Source organism: Colias philodice, chromosome 13 (genome assembly GCF_061535455.1).
Source record: "Colias philodice isolate Cphi_HAF_F1 chromosome 13, ilColPhil1 Martin Lab GWU primary, whole genome shotgun sequence".
Taxonomy (NCBI): Eukaryota; Metazoa; Arthropoda; class Insecta; order Lepidoptera; family Pieridae; genus Colias; species Colias philodice.
This window is the reverse complement of record NC_143098.1, coordinates 9959541-9981608: the sequence shown is the minus strand read 5'-3', so window position 1 is coordinate 9981608 and position 22068 is coordinate 9959541. Positions and strand designations below refer to the sequence as shown.

Sequence of the window (22068 nt, the reverse complement as noted above, 5' to 3'; positions counted from 1 at the left end):
CAGATGTTGTAAAACAGAATTTACACGGATTATAGTTGAGCCAATTTAATAGGCAACATTTGACGTCTATCAATTTTATCTTTGAAGAGAGGTAACCTGCTTAAAAACATCGATTAAAGTGAATTAATCGATACTGACTTGAAACATTTGTCAATCGAACTTGAAACACATTTATTAATATAAGATGATTTTTATTCAGAAGTAATCAATGCATTCGATTCTAGATGTCAGATTTCGATTTTTAGAGTAACGTCTCTGGTATTTAAAAAGAAAAAAGGTTTATTGACACAAAATTGTAGCGACGTCAGTTCTTTAATTCAGAAATTGTTTATTATGTTTAGAATGGTTTATCAGTAAAATGAAATCTTAAAATTACTTGTATCGGTCATTATTATTATAAATATGTAATCGTATTTGAAAAAAGTTAAGCAAATGTGCAGTTCTAACAAAACGAAATATCATGTTATTCAATGTCGTCGTTACTAGGTTACATTGTTGAATTTTGTTGAACTGTCAAATGTTGCCTATTAAAATGGCTCTACTATAGTTGTATTGATTTTTCTGAATCAAATAAGTTTGCGTATACAAATACATAACTATTTTGCCTTTAATCAATTTTGTTCATATACAAATTATACATTTTTTGTAAAAACTGCAAAGATCAAATATGCTTTGTTCGACAATAAATACGTTTTTAAATTACTTGTGACTGTTTTGCTTAATATTTATATAATTGGACTGGTAAGTGAAGGCCTGTAGCATGCAGTGGGTGTGTTGGCAGACTTGTTTCGTCTTAAAACGCTAGTCAAGTGTTTTGTTACCTACAACTGTTTATGTATTTTGTAACTTATATAATGTTATATAAGAATATTAAATCAGTACTGTCTTTCAATTGGTGTCTTATTTTTACCAAACTATTTTTAGTAATTAATATTTTTAAAACTTGATCACAGACACGCTTTCTGGGCTCCGAACCTCAAAAGAAAAAAATGGAACCCCTATAGGATCACTTTGTTGTCCGTCCGTTTGTCGGTCTTTCTCAGGAACGCGTGGTCCCTTGCGCTGTGAAAATATAACTTAAGCTAACGCATCAAGAGATACATCCTTTTAAAAAGCAAATTTTTCGCAAAATTTTACATTCGCATGGGAATCAAAACCTACAGTGTTACTACCTGTGAACCCAGTCTTGAAACTTGTTAAAAAGCAGCGTCTCATAGCACAGATAAAGGAGAAATTCCAAAAAGCATTTAAAGATACAACAATAATAAATAGGCTTGTTCGGAGCCCCTGGTGTGTGAGTCCGGCTCGCCTCTTTGCTACAATGAACGCCTGAATGTAAAACCGAGGTATTGGGTTCGATTCCTAATAAGAATAAAAATGTCCCGGTGAGGCTCGGCACACAAAGCTACCTACTTGTCCATAAAGAAAATCGCTCAGAAACAGATATACCTGCCCCCTACTTCACAAAGGAAAACGGGTATTATTTTTTAGTTTGTATAGATAAGTAGAAGAAATATAGCTAAGCTGAAAGTTTTTGTTGTCTAACGTGATGCACGATCTCTGTGTCTATGGTATGAGTGTATGCTGGATATCGACATAGCATTAATTGTATAGAAATGGAATAGATGTCAAGCGTTTTGCCATTTGTCTCGGCCCCCTTGTCTTTGTCGAAACATAGTCATTACGCACGGTGACGGTAGATACATATTTTGTAGTCAATGATATTACAACTAATGGTACGTTCAGACGCATGGCAAGCAGCAGGGCAAGTAGCCCATGCGCTTACGGTACAAACGAACAAACACGGGCGCATGCACAAACAACATGTTTACACGCTTGCTCGTTGAATGTCACTTTGAACGCAAGCTTTGAAGAGGTTACCAATACAACATGAATACAACATTCAATATTTAAAAGCGGCACACACAATTAGACGTCCAAGCAAGATAGCATGATTTTGTGAACGTGTTTGAATTGTTTGAATAGAGACAACTTCACACATTCCGATGCTCGCTCCTGGAGCGCGAATAACCTTACTTTTTACTAATAAATAATCATTGATCATAGTATTTCTTTAAAGGTGCCGTCGTTCTATGGATTTCTACTCAATATTACAGATTCTATCTTTATAACTAAAAGTAGGTTCAAGGGGCATCATTTATTTAGGTAAAATTAAACAAAAGAAGTGAATAAAAACATTTATTTGAGTTACAAACAAGAATAAACATTGTAAATATACTTTACACGTCAATATATTTCCAAATCAATAATCTAGGACGAACAAGTTAAAGCAATAATCTCTTAAAATATAAGCAACAGATTACAAATACACTTATACTAAATTCACTTAAATCTAAAATGTAGTCATTTTTCTTATTTTTTTCAGTACAAATTCATAGTAAGTAAATAAAGCGATCTCATGAAAAGTAAAGGTTTAACATATAATTATTGAAAAATGAGCTTTAGTAAATAAATATGGCTTTTCTTATGTTACATTTTGTTTTCATAAATTATTAAAGTATTTGAAAAAAATAATTTCAACATTTTTAACATCAAAGGTCTTTCTATATAGCTTAGGTATATGAACAAAATATGTCATTAAATATTGAATGAAGTAAATTACATATAAATAGATTACAAGACAATGATTAATATATTGAGAATCCTAGAACATACCTGAAGTTCCTAACATACAAATAACAACTAAACATCTAATAATAATAACAAAATTTATAGACACTTATTTTTTTTTACTAATTTTGGAGAAACAAGTCATATTTTGTATTAAACAAACACTGAAAGGTAATAAATATGTTTCTTATTAAATAAATGCGGTTATTAAAAAAATGTGCCTTAAAATGTCTCCTTTTAATTTTCTACTTCTATTATAAATAAAAACATTGTTTTGCATTGATTCGTTCTGACTAGGCGCCATTTAAAATATAGACTAGACAGACAGAAAAGTAAATAATAATATCATGTTATTTAGTTTCACTTTTGGTATATGTATTTACAATGATGACTTAAATCTATAAAAATGTATTTTTTATTTATTACTTAATGTTATAGAAAAAAAATTATAATATGAAAAAGTCAGTTTGGCGAATTAAATTATTTTTATTTTTTATTATTCTGGAAAATGGTGTCAAAGTGATAACAAAACTAAAATTACATAATAATATTTTAGTTAAATGGGACTTTTAATGTACCTATTGAAATAATCAGGTACAGTAATAAAAACTTATTCCTAATATTTCACAATAATTTTTACATACTTATATAACTATGAATATTTAATTTCTATCAAAAAGTACGTACTAAATATATAAAAGAAGCGCTAAAATATCATTGAGATAATATTAATATGGAGACGACACCGCCTACATCACTTATGTTCCACTCAACATACGTCATGTGACGTATGTTGAGCGGTATTTTTTAATGGTTTTAAAGTGAAACGCATCAAACATGCCTTCGTGTGTGTTACGATATTGCACAAATAATACAAATAATACGGAAAAGTGCAAAGGAATAACTTTCATCGTTAAGTACCTAACTAGATAATAATTTTTAAAACTTAGTTAGAGCAAAAAAATGGCGCACAGATTTTGTTCGTGGTGTCTCCTCCATACGTAGTAATATTATCTCAATGTAAAATATACAATAATTACACAAAAAAAAAGAGTTTAGAAATCCCATGTAACAAAGAATGCCCCTATAGGTGACTCGGTGGGACTAAGTCTTCGGTAAAAACGTATAAAATTTAAAACATTTCCAGGCACACTGAAAAACAGTTCTTATTACCTAAGGAGCCTGGGTCACTTTGAATTGTAAAATTATTACCTATGTGAAAAAAATGATTTATTTTATTTAAGAAATAGCACCTTCATTATGTACACAGTGTATAATTGATAATTATAAAAATATTTTACGACTAATATTGAGCATAGACAATATAATAATGGTGCGGAAACACAGTATCGATGTGTCAAGCCAAAACTTATTCGAGTTTAAATTAGTTTAGTTGTGTTCCTTTGCCATTATTTTCTTATACATATAACATTACACAATACATAATATGCACATTTAACATTTTTAAATAAACTTTCAAATATTATTTTTAGTAATATTTATATATTTTTTATTTTTATCTTATGTAACTAATTTCCCATTTATGCGTCTAGTACAAATTCTTAAGTAAATATAAAATGGATATCTAAGTCACATGTCAAAAAGTTTTGTATTTAAATATTCAAAAAAGGCCAATAGAGTCCTAATATGTATTAACTAATTAAATTACTATTCTTTATGGTCGTATTTAATAAATTCAAATTGAATTACGTCACAAGTTCCATTACGTCATAGTCTTCTTTTACAACCAAAGTCTATATATATAATATTTTTGTCACTATATGTCCTATGTTTTTACGAAAAATTCATAGCTTATATTTTTCAAGAAAGCTACACACCACACTATTAAAATCTTCTACTACTCTACTCATTCTTGATAACAATTAAATTACCGCTAACAATTAAATTCCAAAGTCTTATCTTTTTAAAACTAATTATACAATAACCTGACCAATATAAGAAGCACTATTTAACAATGAACACAACGCACTGACTATTCATATACTGCTCGTTGAGCGAGTCATTATAATCCGACCATTTAAAAAGCACTACATATTTTTCTATCTGTTCCTCGAAGGACCAGCCACTATAATCCGACCAATTCACAATAAAGCCGTTTGCTGTATAAATAGCGAGTCCACGAAAAGGTCCACCATAACTCGACCATTTCAAACGTCCGTTTTTATATCCCTCGTCACTATAACCCGACAAGCGCACTACTGTCCCTCTCCATCTGGTCCTCCATGAGCGAGTCACTATAACTTGACCAATTTGCGACGTACTTATCCGTCACTATAACCCGACCGCACTACTTGACAATGAACACAATATCGCTGTCCCTCTGCATCTGCTTCTCCAAGAGCGAGTCTTCACATCCTTCGTCACTATAATCCGACTAACTTGAAACGCACCACCAACAATAACACGACCATTCCAAAAGTACTATTTCACAATGAACACAACATCGCTGTCCCTCTCCATCTGCTCCTCGATGAGCGAGACGGAAACACCGCTCTGACAGCACAGCTCGTCGAGACACACGAGCCCGTTGTACGAGCGGGCACATGCACTGGGGGCACTGCGGGTTGAGGCTGAGTCGTTGTGGAGTGTCACTGGGTACTGAAAGAGAAAATACATATATTTTAGTAACTTATTAATTGACATTTTTCTAGATACTGTCCTGATGAGACACTTCAAACAGATTGCGATAGAAAAACGAGAAGTTTTAAAACTGTTATCGTATGCGAAATTTTTTTTACCGCAAGCCGGAACCTATGCAGCAGTAAAAATTAGATTTCAGAGTAATAATAATTGTATGACGGGCGCACAGTAACCATGCGAAGTAATTCCCTCCACATTTCTCTGAGCGCTACAGCGTGCCGCATATACAAGGTACCCTCATCTATTGTTAATCCATTGATATTATTTTTTGCATCTTATTCTATACCCAAAGTTGGTCCTGTCCCGAGTTTTATCACGCCAAATGTTTATCATCATCATTTTACAGCCTCTTAAACCTCGAACAAATACGAATTAATTTTCTCTTAACTCACCTTATAAACCCTCCGTATCAGACCCTCTAGCACACCAAAGAGCACAAGTTTCCTCTCATTAATAGCCAGTTCTTGCGGTCTCACCCGGCGGCACAGATCGCGCACTGTGCTGCCGTACGTCATGCCCGCGTACATGCGGAAAAGGTCACTCACTTTGGGCAGTTGCCGAGCTGTAAGGGGACGTTTATTAATTGAAAATTCATTGGATTTATAAGAAACTTTTAGTTATGGGTGAGCTGGATTATAGGTGAGATGTTTATTGAGAATCAACGCTGGAACACACCATTAATAGACAGCTCTTTTGTTGTCTTGCCCGCGTACGTGCGGAAAAGGTCACTCGCTTTGGGCAACTGACGAGTTGTAATGGGGAGATAGTTTAGTTGGTAACGTTGGATTATAAGAAAGGACATGCTTATTATTAGGAATATTGGCGAGCTGTAAGGGAGTGTTTATTCAGAAGAAACTATAGGTTATGGATGAGACGTTTATTATTGAGAATCGACGCTGGAACACAACATTTAGTGGACTTAGATTATAGCCTGCTTAGGCAGTTGCCGGGCCGGGCAGTTGCCGAGCTGTAAGGGGACATTTTGATATGATTTTTGGTTTGTCCAGTTTAAGTAGGTGTATTTGCTTATTCCTGAGCTGCAATTTGGAATTCCATGTTTTTTAAGCGCGGGGAAACAAGTTTGATTGATGGGAAGAGATTTGGTGATCGCTTAAACATGAATAAGTCTCAGCAAATGAGTTACCTACTTTTTAGTTTAATAAGTAAAAGATTGATACCTACAGTAAAAGAAAGAACTGGGAAGCTTGGGCAAAAAATACAGCACCACAGAATGTTAGATATGAGACGTTTATTACTTTAAGTAGACGCTTGGTTCGACATTTCGATAACGTTCAAGATATCGTTATCCTCAGACTGATGGTAATAAAATTTAAGAAAACCTTACGTGATCTAGCGCAAAACTCGACGCATTGTTTCTGCAGGCCTGGGCATCGCGTCAACTGCCTCAACTTGGGCGTCGCACTGTACACCTGTAAGTATTATACCTTTTATAAATGCCCATAAATACAGTATAATAATTTAAACCCGTAGGTATCTACTGCATAAAATTATTTCTTGACTTAAGCGCGTTTTATCTTAAGATACTGTTATATTTTATATTACAGTATCTTAACGCATCCGGTATCAGCGTTCGGACCATCATTTTTCTTTTTGTCATTGCGTACTAAGACTCCTGTAGAACCGCCATCCTGTTACAAATGATCCACAAAATTTCGCGTCATTTGTAACAGGATGGCGGTTCTACAGGAGTCTTAGTACCGATAAAATATTATAGTATCTTCACCGTGTGTGACGCGCTTTATACTTTTCAAGTTTTAATTCAATTCCTCCTCCCGTACCCGTACTGCTTACTTAATATCTGTTTAAATTACATCCAGATTATTATTTAATTCGAACTCAAAAATTTTATCATCCGCATCACTATAACACAATTAGGCATCACCAACTCTAAGAGCAGACATCACATGGAAAATAAATTATACATTTTATTTCCAATAAAAATATGCAAAATTTCTAGAAACAAATAATGCTTCCAGTATCACTACATAGTATAAAACAAAGTCGCTTTCTCTGTCCCTATGTCCCTTTGTATGCTTAAATCTTTAAAACTACACAACGGACTTTGATGCGGTTTTTTGTAATAGATAGAGTGATTCAAGAGGAAGGTTGTAGTATATAATTTATAAGGGGCGAAGCCGCGGGCGGAAAGCTAGTTTGTAATATAGAGCTAATAGAGCTTACAGCTTACTTATAACTATGAAGCTTATATTTCTTAATGTAAACTATAGAGCTTACTCTATATAAACTACTAGTGGTCCGCCCCGGCTTCGCCCGTGGTACCTACATGTTTAAACTATCCTATCTCTCAAGTTGGATCGAACTGCACATGGTGTGCGAATTTTATTATAATCGGTTAAGTGGTTTAGGAGTCCATTGAGGACAAACATTGTGACACGAGATTTATATATATATATATATACATATATATATAAACTATTGCTTACCGCACAATACTGAAAGATGGGCACCAGAGTAACAACCCCATAGTAGACTAAATTCTGAACGCACGCTCTGACCAGACTGATTTCCACGTCAGTTAGCGCCGCAATCTTCGAAACGTGGTTGAAGCCATCAATGTATGGTAATATCTGTAACAAGGAGATACAATAATTATTGTATTTGATAATTACGTTTTCTGGTATCAGTTCCCATTACTCATGTATTATTTTAGTTTTAGTACCTACATACTAGCTTACCGCCCGCGGCTTCGCTCGCTTTGTCTAAAATCTAACAAATGATATACTAAAACCATCCTCGAGAATCACTCTATCTATAAACAAAACCGCATCATAATCCGTTGCATAGTTTTAAAGATTTAAACATACATAGGGACATAGGGACAGAGAAAGCGACTTTGTTTTATACTATGAAGTGAAGCAAGAGCACTGCCAAGCATAATCAAAATTTGGTCAGTTGTTTTCCCACGAAAGAGTAAGCAACATTTTATGTACCTATATCCATTATCCAAACATCCTTACAACATTTTTGAGTATATAGCATTAGTTTAAAGTAGGATTTTAGCACCATCCAATGATTAAATAACAAAATTAAAGGTCTCCTTTTCCATTTCTAATAATAAATTGACTATCCTACACCCTCAACCGGTACTCTATCGACTTTTTTCTAATAAGCAAAAAGATATCAATTGCTTCAGTCGACCCAACTCAAGGGACTTCGGTACCTACTTCTGTCACTTAAGCCTTAGGGCTTAGGGAATACAAAATTGTTAATGTATTTCATAACGTGATAATATATTAATTTATTAAATATGTAGAAGGTTGTGTGGTAAATTTTGAAATTATGTATGTATTTTGACGCGCTTCTGAAGGAAGTCTAGTTGAATGAATAAATTTGAGTTTTTATAGAAATGGTCCAAGATTTTGTTGGTTAAAGAACATGATGTTCTTATCTCAACAATATATTTATATGGAAAACCATTTTCTAGCATATAATCAATATTACTGAGCCCCAATTGTATACGAGAAAGTATTCATTAAAATTTATTATCTTATGTGCATCTAACGATAGTTAATTATATCCCAGGGGGGTGTAATATCCCGTTGTGAAACAATCTTCTCATTAAAAGTGCTATTGCTGGACTGAACGTGCATGCAACCGTTTTAAATAGCCGTGTTATAATAACTGGCTAAATAACAAACATTATTGAAATTAGAAATACAGGTTACGACAATACTGAATGTGAGGCAAAATCTATTCACTACATAGTATAAAACAAAGTCGCTTTCTCTGTCCCTATTTCCCTATGTCCCTTTATATGCTTAAATCTTTAAAACTACGCAACGGATTTTGATGCGGTTTTTTGTAATAGATAGAGTGATTCAAGAGAAGGGTTTAAGTATATAATTTATTAGGTTTTTTGACAAAACGGGCGAAGCCGCGGGCGGTAAGCTAGTTTCAGAATAAGAGGGTATTCGTGTAACTTGGCATGGTAACAATCATCCTTCTGGTAAGTAAAAGATTCTCCTCGGTATCAAATCAACATTAATTGAAAAAAAAAACTCTACATTAACAACAGCTCTACTTACTTACTTTAAACAAGTTACTTTAAACTAGTGAAGTCGTTTAACTTAAAATTAAACCAATCTCGAATACCTACAACTAGCCCATCATAAACCAAATTAATAGCATAGTATAAGTTCTCTTTACACTATTTTAATAGTCTATCATATTTAAAACATAACGTTTCGTTTAACGGCCTCATCAATTATGCATTACTATGGAAGATACAAATTACAATATAATCAATAATAATAAGAAACAAGACGAAGCGAGGCGTATCGTAGTTTTCATAAGTACCTCCTACACGGTAGTGTAAGCATGACATGCTTGAGAACTGTCATGCTGAATGAGTGTCTAAATATGTATATCAAAATATGTTTTTTGAAGTGAGATTTCTTTAGGCGCGTTGAAAAATTTCATGGTCGCGTCATGACAAAACCGTCAAGTCATGGATATAAGGCGACGATTTTGGTATCCTTGAATCTTTCCAAAGAACTTCACTTTTCACTTCTTACATATTGTGTGCTCGGTACACACGCTGTTTTTATTCTGTTCGCGGGCAATTCAGTTGTAGGGCATGAAACGCTCTTAGATTTGCACGACAACGCTCATAGATCAACGCTCTTAGATCTAAACGATCATGCAGTCAGTCTAACTCGCAGGATAGAAAATAAAAAGCATTCATAGATTGCATGTCATTCATTTCAATCTTTAAATTAAACTAGCTTTGTGCCCGCGGCTTCATCCGCTTTTTCTTAAACCTAATAAATTATAAACTAAAACCTTTCTCTTGAGGCAATCTATCTATTAGAGGAACCGCATAAAATCTATTAATTAGTTTTAAAGATTTAAACATACATAGGGATATAGATACAGAGAAAACGACTTTGTTTTATAGTATTACTAGCTTTCCGCCCGCGGCCATGCCCGCTTTGTCTAAAACCTTATAAATTATATACTAAAACCTTCCTCTTGAATCACTCTATCTATTAAAAAAAAACCGCATCAAAATCCGTTGCGTAGTTTAAAGTTTTAAAGATTTAAGCATACATAGGGACAGAGAAAGCGACTTTGTTTTATACTATGTAGTGATTATTATGTAGTGACTGTGAATGATCATTCATGCTGCAATACCGTCTAGGATCCCCCTTATTTATACACTGCATATAATAATTAATTGTGTAGCAACAGCAATACACAAACACATATAAAAGCAATGTGTTTTTACTTTTAATAACGGATCCAAATGCGAATCAATAATTACTAGTTGCGCTCGTTATTTTTCATTAGAGTTTATCGATAAAATGTAAATTACAAATATGTTGCATGTCGTTTCATTTAGAGTTATCTTTACAAATAAATAAAATTGACGTCTGTTTATAATAAAACTAAAACATTTTGCGTTCAATGTGCGAAGAAGTATTAGTTATAGATTTTGATGAAACTTCCACTGTAAATTTAAGTTTAAGTATAAGTATATAAAGTAGAAAATCTAACTTCATCTGAATGACAATAAACAAATTTTTCAAATATTCTGAATTTTTAAAATATTATATCGATTTTATACGATCTGGCCAAATGTGGATGAGAAAATCGTAAAACAATGACGATTTACTGATACGGTCTGGTCAAACTTTCTTGACCACATCATGAAATGCGACCACTTCACGAAATGATCAATCATTTCATGAAATGAACAAATCTACGATATGGCCACGACATATACATATACAGGGTGTCCCACTGTTGGTATACTAAGCTCAAAGGAGGTTATAGTTTTGCATACGCTGAGTACGTAAAAAATAATTAAAAAATTCCAGACGCATTTTTTTTTCAAATAGATGAATTCTTAAAACTCTATGTGTACACTAGGGTGGAGTGAAAAATATTTTTTTTCATTTTCGTTTCGGCATACCTGTAAAAAGATGTCATTATTGCTCATAAATACACATGCAAAATTATACTTTGCAGATGATACATTTAGAGGTGCCCCCAACATCATGAACTTTCAGAAATTCAAAAAATTTAGTCGAAAATCAGTAAAGTTTAATTTTGACAAATTAACGCTAAATCAGATTCTGTGTTATCTCGTTGGTTGCCAACAGGAAGACACAGAATACATAATATTTCAATATATAAAAAAGTGGCTATCGCTGGCTACCAGTGGCTCTGGTCGGTGGCCCGTTTGCGCCGACTCTTATTGTAGGAAACGTTGATTTTAAACAGTGCCGTTAAGGAAATAACACTAATGTTAGTAATATTTCTTAATTACATTTTACACGTAAATACAATTAATATCATAATTTAATATTTTTGATGTGAGTTCTATCTATAATTTCGCTTTGTTACAGTAAAGTGTTGCAAGTCAAAATACGACAAACGACATGTTGTCCTGTATTTTGTTTGCCAGAGAAGTACCCAGTGTCTCAATTACCAACTTGTACTGATGCTAAGAAACTATTACTTATTTATTAGATATGAATTTAAACCTGATAAAATAACAAAATTCATGATTTATCCGAAAGATTAGCTACGGAAATGTTTGATGTGTGGCGAAAAGCATCGCTTCCCACTATTAGCTTTAATAGAGTACTACAACTTATTCGACACACCATGTTCGATGAATATAGACGCTTATTAAAACCTTATCAAGACCGACAAACTAACAAAAAAGAACAAGAAAAGATAACTGAAGTATTTTGTCACTCAGTACCAAAGGTTATTTGATATTTGAAGTTGCAAATGCCATTTTTTTTAACTCTCTTGTCCTTGCTCAAAAGATTATACCGACTTAACTATGTGGCAAGAATGTAAGAAAACTGAGCCTCTGACTTCTAATTTATCTGAAGAAACCTTAAAAGACATCGTGAAAAGCGGTTTGACTACGTTTCAGAATATCAAAGATTTTCTATGCCTTGCCCAGGCCGTAAAGCATATTATCAAATTGGTGACATAAGCTTCAAGTGCAGTTTGCTGAAAAAGTTAACAAAATGATTTTATAATGGCAAGAGCATCAGTATCACGACTGCTAATGCCTAATTTTGAAAAAAAAAAACAGCGTTATCTATACTAATATTATAATTTATACTAATATTATAAAGCTGAAGATATTGTTTGTTTGAACGCGTTAATCTCAAGAACTACTGGTCCGATTTGAAAAGTTCTTTCGGTGTTAGATAGCCCATTTATCGAGGAAGGCTATAGGTTACATATCATTACGCTTAGATTAACAGGAGCGGAGCCACGCGGGTGAAAGCGCGAGGCAACCGCGAGCGCAGCTAGTACTAAATAATTACTTATTTCTGATATTTTCATACCTCTATAATATCATTTTCATTAATGAAATACGTTAAAACAACTAATCAGGCTATTATTTAGTGTATCACAAAGAAGTTTGTTATATAATAGACTTGACGGCCATAAAAATACTGTGATTAAAAAATAAATCAAAGTTTGCGAAAAAATCATATTTTTCTAATTTTCAATTGGGTTGGGGCACCTCAAAACATCAAGACAGGTAAACAATATTTTGTATGCTGAATTCACTCATTAAAAGGCACCTTTCTGTCGCTATGCCATTTGAAAAAAACAAAAAAAAATTTCTTTCATACATTATCACTCCACCCTAGTGTACACCCATAACAAGCGAGCCGCCCAACTTTGCCACCAGCACGTGAGCTATCGTTTAAGATTATGTTTTCATAGATAAAATGCTCATATTAGAGAAGCGGTATATGCCGGCTACGCGAAGCTAGAGAAGAAAACATGGATTTTCAGGAAAAATTTAGCAAAAAATTTTGGACGTAATTTTTTTTTAAAGTATTTTTTACGTGATCAGTGTATGCAAAACTACAAGTTCCTTCGCGCTTAGTATACCAATAGTGGGACACCCTGTATAAGTAAATATTTTTGAAGAATTATTCAGTAATAAAGTCACGAAAGTCCTTAATAAATAAAGCTTCTAAATACATAGGTCATCTTTTGTGTATTGTTGTTTGTTCCCTTCAATTATGTTCTCTATTTACTATCCCATATAATACCTATTTCGATATCTTGCGAAAGTTTCTTGTATCGAGTAGTTTCAAGAGATATTGCTTCAATATTATTATTACAGTCTATATTGTATTCTTCATAACCTTGTGGTATATTATTTTTTCAATGTTCAATAAAGTATCAAACTCAAACTCAATCGTATCTAATATTTATACTTGCATACCTATAGTATCCATCTAGATAAATAAAAATAGTAAATACCAATAACAATAATTTCATTATGAAAAATAGCATACAATAAAATCTATTTTGTATATTTAGCGTAGGTAAAGATGAAAAAAAAAACAATAAACTTCGTTTTGTTATGATCACAAGTAGGAATGATCTTTAACTGGACCAGCTCGGATACAAAAATATAAACATACCTACCGGTCCAGTAACCTTTCCCTTTAAAGTTTAAACATAATATATTACCAGCCCAATTAAATATGTACAGATTATTATAGTAATCTTTGAATAAAAATCATACTACTTATATCAACGAACGACCAATCGTTGATCGAGCTAATTTCAGACTCTTCTGGTTCGATTTGAAAATTTTTTTTTTTGCTGGATATTCGATAAATAATAATCGAGCAATCTATGCGAGCAATATTGAGAGTTACTTATCTATAAAGTAATAAAAATATAACCAAGTTTTTTTTATAATTATGGAGGATATCTGACAAAATTTAATATTGAGTTCAAAAAATAAATGCAGTATTTAGAGAACCTACCTGTTCTTAATAGTTTCGTTATCAGTTTGTCTAAATCTCGGAAAATAACCAACACTAAGCAGTAAAACCTTAACCACTTTAATCCAGTTTACACCAGTATATTCCGGTAATCTTCACTTAAAATCCGCTCATAAATCCAAGCGAAACGTGGGCGAAGTCGCGTGGTACAAGTTGTATATAAAGGTCAACATGAAAATATTATAGTGGGTGTTGAAGTTGGCGTTGTGTTTAATATTTATGTGAGTGCTAATTTGAGCCGTGAAAGGGAATGGTTAGGATTGTTTCACTTCACACTGGCGCATGTATATAGAAGATTATATTTTATTGAAATTATTTATAGTTTTATTTTTTATTTAGATGTGCCCCGTTTTTTTACCAGTGAGCATATAATGGAGGGCTTCCTTATATTCCCGGTGGAGACGAAAACAATAGCTTTGAACATTTTTTTTTCTATATTTTTAAAGCTTACAAAAGAACGTTTAAGTCTCAAAGAACGGTTTGAACCTAGCTATGATTCTGTTCAAGTATTTTTTTTATAATTTTTTTATGGACAAAACATTAATATAATATATTATTATATGTGTTATATATCTATCCTCTACCTTAGGTGGCCTGAAAGAAATCGCTTTTAAGCAATAAGGTCACCTTTTGTGTTTACCTCGCATCTATAGTACAATTACTATATGTACCTACATTGTAATGTTAAATGGTGTGGTACAATAAATTGTTAAATAAATATATAATATAATAGAAAGATAATCTGTTTAGTGTTTACAAACACTCAATGACGTTAACAACTATATAACCATACTCTACAAAGCTACACCTTATAAAGTATCAAGAATAAAGGTCAAACACAAGCTTATTCTGTCAAAATATTTGCGGATCATTCTCGAGGGCCACTCCTGTCAACAAAGCCTTTCTTTTTGGTAACACGCCCGTTTATGCAAATATATAGCTTTACGACTTACTGTTGCCAGAAGCGTAGTTTGTTACACTTACTTAAGGCCTGAATCGGGTAGAATTCCCTTTTAATACCGAAAATTAACTCTAGTTATAACCGTTTTTGTTCTTAGATTCTTAATGTACATATCTAAAAAAATGTATATTAAAGTTTCGAATATGATAAAGGGCATGGTTGTTTTAATTTGTTTATATTACAATCAGATATTTTGGAAAAAAATCATGAACTGAGGTCGAGTTTTGGACTTTAAACCAAAACGCTAAGTCAATATAACGTCAATCATTGTAGTGTTTTTACAGTGTGTTTATGAAATTGAAACACAGGGCATGGTTGTTTTAAATTTTGATTCCATATCCAAATATCTTTTTAATAATTTTTATACGTAGATACTTTTACTATACGGTAGATTCGCGCCGGTCCCCCGATCCCGCCTTGTAAATCACCTAGCAAGGTCGCTAGCCCCTATTAAGGCCTTAATATGGTATTTAATATTTATGGAAAGCTGTTATGGTGAATATAAGTTTTAGGAAATATTTCCTTCTCGACAGTTAAAAAGACGGTAAGCCGTAGGTAATACTTTATTTAAATTTATAATTATATGAACTGCTTCAACAATATCTGTAACATGAAATTGAGATTGAAATTTTCTTTCATTTGAAAGGGAATAGACTTAAATGATACTTGGAAGTATGAAACTATCCATTAAGTAATTTGTCTATTAATCTATTGCTATAAATTGTTTTGCCAGGCCATAACTTCACTTCCTTCCAAATTCTTCTCTAATCTTGAACTATGCAACAACAGTAATAGCAACAAACATCTTCAACCCAGATACACAAACTTTCATTAAGTATTATAAATTATTAGCTGTGCCCCACGGTTTTACCCGCACTGCTCCGCTCCTATCGGTTTTAGCGTGATGATATATAGTCTATAGCCTTCCTCGATAAATGGGCTATCTAACACCGAAAGAATTTTTCAAATCGGACCAGTATTTCCTGAGATTAGCGCGTTCAAACAAACAAACAAACTCTTCAGCTTTTTAATATTAGTATAGATTAGTAAATAACCTCAAGCAATATTTTCCACATTCTTGCGAAAATGGATGAAAAGATTGTGATATACGACGATTTTTATGTTCTCATACACTGGACCTTGAGAAAGGACAATGGAGACATGTCTGGGAAATAAATCAAAAAATGTAAAGCAGTTATTCGCATATAAACATTATACTAGCCACACATACCGGTTCCGCCCGGGTTGAGTCGAAATAAAAACGGATAAACTTAAACATTTACAGCATTACTTATAAAAACTGACTGATCTGTTGCTTAAACACCTCTCAGTTAAATAACTCTCAACTCCTTATGAATGGTTAAAACAATCATACCTAAAAACCTCTCTCAGCAGTCTCTCAAGTCTCAACTGAGTAACTTCAAAATATTTTTTTCTAGTAACATTATGGAATAAAACCCACTATTCACGTAAAACTTGATTTAAATTGTGTATGTAGGTACGTACGTCGACTTTTATTTCTTTTAAATTGCCATAAAAATAGATTAATAACTACCGGTACGGAAAGCAGTTTTTACACAGAAGAACGGGCAAGAAACTTTGTTGTTGCTATTACATAATAAATTTCAATGCAGTCGACATTGAATGTAAACTAGAATCAATTAAATACCATTCTTATGTCTTGTCTCATATTTTCTATTAATATGAAACTGCCATGTTCTAGGAACCTTGAGAACAAGAGTACTTACTTCATAAACAAAACTATTTTATATGAAAATATATTAAATATAATATGTATGTTGATCCACGTGTAGGAAACAATGTTGCGCGCGCGCATGTAATGGAGTCGGCTAATAGAAGTGTACTGTGACTATTCAATTTTCGATTAAGGATATTTAAAAAAAGCAAGTAAAACATAATACGTGTATAGTTTCACAACAAGTTAAAGTATAGATTTTTAAGAAAAACTATATACGAATAAAGATCGTGACGGTGAAAATTTTAATTGGATAAATAAATGTCACCAATATTATTAAATATTTTTATTAATTAAAGCGCTAACCCGGCTTAAATACAACAGGCACATAAGGTTAACTAAAAGTAAATAAAGTTCATATATGTATCGATAATGAAAAAAAAAACTATTTATAAAATCCCATCATAATCAAAATCCATGTTCACCCTATCACTATATGTATATTTATAAACAAACGGCGCCTCTTGCAATTATTTACCACGTGGTAACGGGCTAATAAAAACTATTCGCTACTTGAGAATAATAAATAATAATGTAATTATATTATATTCTATTTTTAATTTATTCTATTAAATTATAAACCGGTCACGTTTTCCGTATCCAGTACTTATATGATGCCATTCCATTGTTATAAGCTAAAGCTTGTTGTGTCAAAACTTCATCAAAAACAGTATACGGATTTCGATTTACACACAAACATATTATAAAGATGTTCTATATTTAGTATTGGTAGAGAAATACCTATAAAAAAAAGTGAAGTCCCATGTCCCCTAGTGGGGTAAGGGGCAGATGCATTATACATCTGTTTCACTGATCGATTTTCTTTAGGGACGAGTAGGTGATCAGCCTTCTGTGTCCTACCAGACCGAGACATTTTTTTTTTCTTCGTCTCCACCGGAAATCGAACCCAGGACCCCTCGGTGCTACGCTCACGCGTCAACCACTGTACCAAGAAGGCGGTCAAGAGAAATTCCTATACTGTAGGAGCTAAAATTTGTAATGCATACAGCATTCGCTCCCGTGATATCCTCATAATATACATTTAAAATTTTAAAGCATAAAGTAGCCCATATTATAAACTATATTATAAACAAAATCTCACTCAATTATGTTCAGTGCTCATCATATAAACATCAAAAATCTTCCCATACAAACTTGCATATTAAAATATTATTACGGTCATAATTATGTTAATCTTTCAATTTATTAAACAAGCGAGAACCACGTAGGCGGACAAAATAATCATAATTTTGTAATAATATAACATACCTACTATTTATCATAATAATGGCCGATAAGTGATAACGTTAGTTTTTTAACATCTGTTATTTTCATATCTAAATGTTTTTAAAGAACTGGTGTTCATGCATCTAAACTCTATAATCTTTACTAATATTATAAAAGGAAAGGTTTGTATGTATGTATGTATGGTTTTCACGCATAAACTACTGAACCGATTACAATGAAATTTAGCACACATATAGAGGGTAACTTGGATTAACACATAGGATAGGTTTTATCCCGGAAATCCCACGGGAATGGGAACTATGCGGGTTTTCCTTTGAAAACGCGGGAGAAGCCGAATGTGGAAATCTAGTATTATTATAAAGCTGAAAAGTTTAATTGTATGCCAACGCGAAAGCATGCAAGCAAGTTAATAGTTTCAACGCTATTTTTAAAGTTCTTATACTAAGGGCTGATTTTTCAATCCTTGGTTAAAACTTATTCGTCGAATAATGTATAAAACTACCATTTTTAAAACGTATTTTAATTGCCCGTATTTGACAGTTTACGTGACTTTTTAATTTTATCTTGTAATACTTTATTGGACGGATAACTTTTATCCAAGCATTGAAAAATCAGCCCTAAAACAACTAAAAAAAACATCTCAAATAGTTTCCGTAAACACGCAGCATACCGTAGTACTTAGTATAATATGTTTACCATTTTTATTACCATTTTTACTATGTATCATGTTGTAATTCAATGCCGTAGTACTATGACCTTGTGTTTTACGCTGACCTTTCCTATTTCGTGATGTGGCCCTATGTTTTTGTTTTTATCACGCTTTAATAAGCTTCACTTGTATATGTTTGTATCATGTATGTAACCGACTTCACTACATATTATAAAACAGCCGCCCGCGGCTTCGCCCGCTTTGTCCAAAACCTAATAAATTACATACTAAAACCATCCTCTTGATCTCTCTATCATTCTATGTATTAAAAAAACCGCATTAAAATCCGTTGCGTAGTTTAAAAGATTTAAGTATACAAAGGGACATAGGGACAGAGAAAGCGACTTTGTTTTATACTATGTAGTGATTATGTAGATAGATACCTATGAAATTAACAAACGAAATTAACGAATGCTGTTCTAAAACAAATATTGGAATAGGTATTTGCTTTGAAACAATTTCATGATGATAATTCGTTGATTTATTTTACTTCCAATTTTATTAGCGTTTGAAATACTTATATTAAAATTTAAAGCACTTCGTGCAAATAAACACCAAAGAATTCTATTTGTTTTGATTCGCATATTTCTGACTCTGAGTAACAGGGAAAGATTATTAAATTCCTCGTTTTTTAATTTATTAAATTCGAGATTCGCAATTTATTAAATTCCTCGTTCCAGCATAATATTATGGTAGTAGATCGCCAATCAAAACGTATACTATATGTTACAGTCAAAACCCTTAACCAGTCAATGAGGTTATTGACTAAGGGCGTCAGTCAAAATCCTTATTGACTGATTTTATCTGACAAAATCAGTCAATAAGGATTTTGACCGACACCCTCAGTCGATAACCTTATTGACTAATTTAAAGAGCAGACATTCAGTCAATATAGGTTTTGACCAAAGTACCCCGTCAAAACTGATATGGACTGATTAGAAAATCAAACGTTGAGTCAAAACTCTTAAAAAGTTGGAGTGGTTTCAGTTTTGGTTGATTGCAGTGTTTGAGTTTGAGGGAAGTATGACTGTACTTTGAGGAGTTTGGGTACGGGCACCTGCGATGTCAGAGATTCACCAATATGTTGCCGACTTATGAGAGCCATGTTAGCTCGCCTTTTGAAGGACCCCATGTTAAAGCCCGAAGAAAACACCTTAGGGGCAGTTTGGTATCGTAAAACAGCATTTGAGTACTGTTTACAAAACTAAAACTTTTTAAACACATCAGACAAAGTGGCTGAAAATATAATGTTAAGTATATATATTTAAATTGGAAGCAATTTTAATTTGTCGATTTTAACGAAGGAACGAAAACGTGCTTTTAGCAACAACATCTTAAAATTCAACATACAATCGAATCGTTTTCACACTTCAATTATTATACCTATTTTCATGTACTTAACGTTTAATTATAGATATCTATTTGTATTACAGCAATAGATCGCGATATCAACACCCGTAATAGTATTCTGTGATCAACACGTTGTGAAGTCGTGCTCACGAATAATCCACAGATAGTATAATTATATACTTAATATTTATATAGATAAATACTTAGATATATAGACTATCGAGTTCCCGACACACGTGGACGAATCTTGTATTTATAGATGCTACTATATTACGAAATTATATATCTATGTTATAGTCAAACCACGAAGCTGGTCAAACCTCAGGTTGGCATAATGACTTTGTCAAAGCCCAAATAAATGTAATATTTCGGTCTTTTACTAAACAATTTTCGTCAGTCGTTGTCTAGCTGAGGCGTCTTACTCTTATGCGCGTGCGATGCCTGCTGCAGCTGCGTTCGCCTACGCCCAAGACTGCTGCTGGCTTCAGTCAAAGGGTGAAATTCAAATGTATTTCGAGGATTGCCCGATGGCTTTTGCCAAACCTAAGATAAACCAGTCCTTCCGCGAAGAGATTGTGTTTCGGGATTTGGCTATAACATCTATATTTAAATTAAAGAAAGTCGTGTAAACACCACTTACTATTCGAGAAATACTTTATTTTGACACGAAGACAATTGAGAAGATTTTTATGTACTCTTTACTTTCTTTCTACAAAGAGAGAGTATCATTTCAACCATAAATAATATTGTTAAAAAAATGTTTGATTAGTAATGTATTATATTATTTAATTGATTCAATCACTTGAGAAAACTCTTCAGCTTAATGAAACTAATCTCTTTATCAATATCAATACCACTTATACAGAGTGGACCACAATACTTGATGAAGTGGTTACCTGCGTGCGAGAGCCGAAAATCATGGAAAATACTATTTAAATAATATAAGCAAACTATAATTATTATTCTTTGGATACGATTGACGACTGTAATTTGTACTTAGCTAATATGTATAGAGAAAAAAAATAAGAAATTAAAACAGAATAAAATTACATAAATTATAAAGAACATACAGAACGGTACCTATAACTTGCTCTCTTTTTTATTGTTAGAGTCTTCACTCACTTAAATTATCTAAACAGCACATATCCAGAAGTAGTTAAACTGCTGTTAGCTGTTATAATCGTAATTATTTAAAAAAATCTCATATCAATACGTATTCTATAGAAGTTGTTAGGTACCAACCCGAATTCAGCTACGGACGAATGGGCGATCGTAAATATTTATAAAATTTAAAAATAAACACCCACAATGCGTCGGACAACAAACTATCAATTTATGTTAATAATATATTACTAGTGTACAGGAATAACACTCGTATCTGTATATAAATAAAGTTTATTGTAGCGTGAGTAAAACGTTGTTTTGAATGTTTCTATCGAGATCACTTTCAATAAATTGGCAACTAAATTTCGACCCTGGCTTCACTTATTCTTTGTTGTAGCGTGGGCTTTTTGAATGATGAAAACACGTAACAAACTTACAGATGTATAAATACTAATGACGGATCAAAACCAGTTTTATTAACGCAGGCTAAGTTAATAAAAAAATAAATTAAATTTACTGTTAAAACTTAAAATGTTTTTAAAATGTCGGATAGATACATACTCGTCTAGAATCTAGATTTTATCTGGAAAAAATAAGACATATCAACAAATTCTTAAGTTAAGTCTATAAAGAAATTGGATATTTGAACTAAATTAAAAAAAATCCTAAATATGCTGATGATAAAGTATACACAAGTATATATGATAGATAATAATGATATCTATACTAATGTAATAAATATGAAAAGTATGTGTGTTTGTTTGTTTTGTTGAGTGTTCAATCTCAGGAACTAATAGTTCGAATTAAAACAAATTGTATT

The 22068-nt window shown here is 32.6% G+C and overlaps 1 protein-coding gene across 2 annotated transcripts in view; it reads right to left on the bottom strand.

Moving 5' to 3' along the window:
* Positions 1 to 2186: 2186 nt before the first annotated feature.
* Positions 2187 to 22068, bottom strand: part of LOC149483615 (GATOR complex protein NPRL2-like) — a 46760-nt gene continuing 26878 nt past the window's right edge. Inside the window, exons 5-9 of one of the 2 annotated variants that reach the window (XR_016316508.1) lie at positions 7758 to 7901; positions 6638 to 6722; positions 5685 to 5854; positions 4894 to 5250; positions 2187 to 4850 (exon numbers count right to left, since the gene is read on the bottom strand). Coding sequence is in view for 1 of the 2 variants with exons in the window: in XM_089702777.1 (XP_089558903.1) it covers positions 5074 to 5250; positions 5685 to 5854; positions 6638 to 6722; positions 7758 to 7901 (576 nt within the window). In the remaining variant the exon portion in view is untranslated. Of the gene's footprint in view, positions 5251 to 5684; positions 5855 to 6637; positions 6723 to 7757; positions 7902 to 22068 lie in introns of both variants that reach the window. The other variant, XM_089702777.1, reaches the window with a different exon arrangement.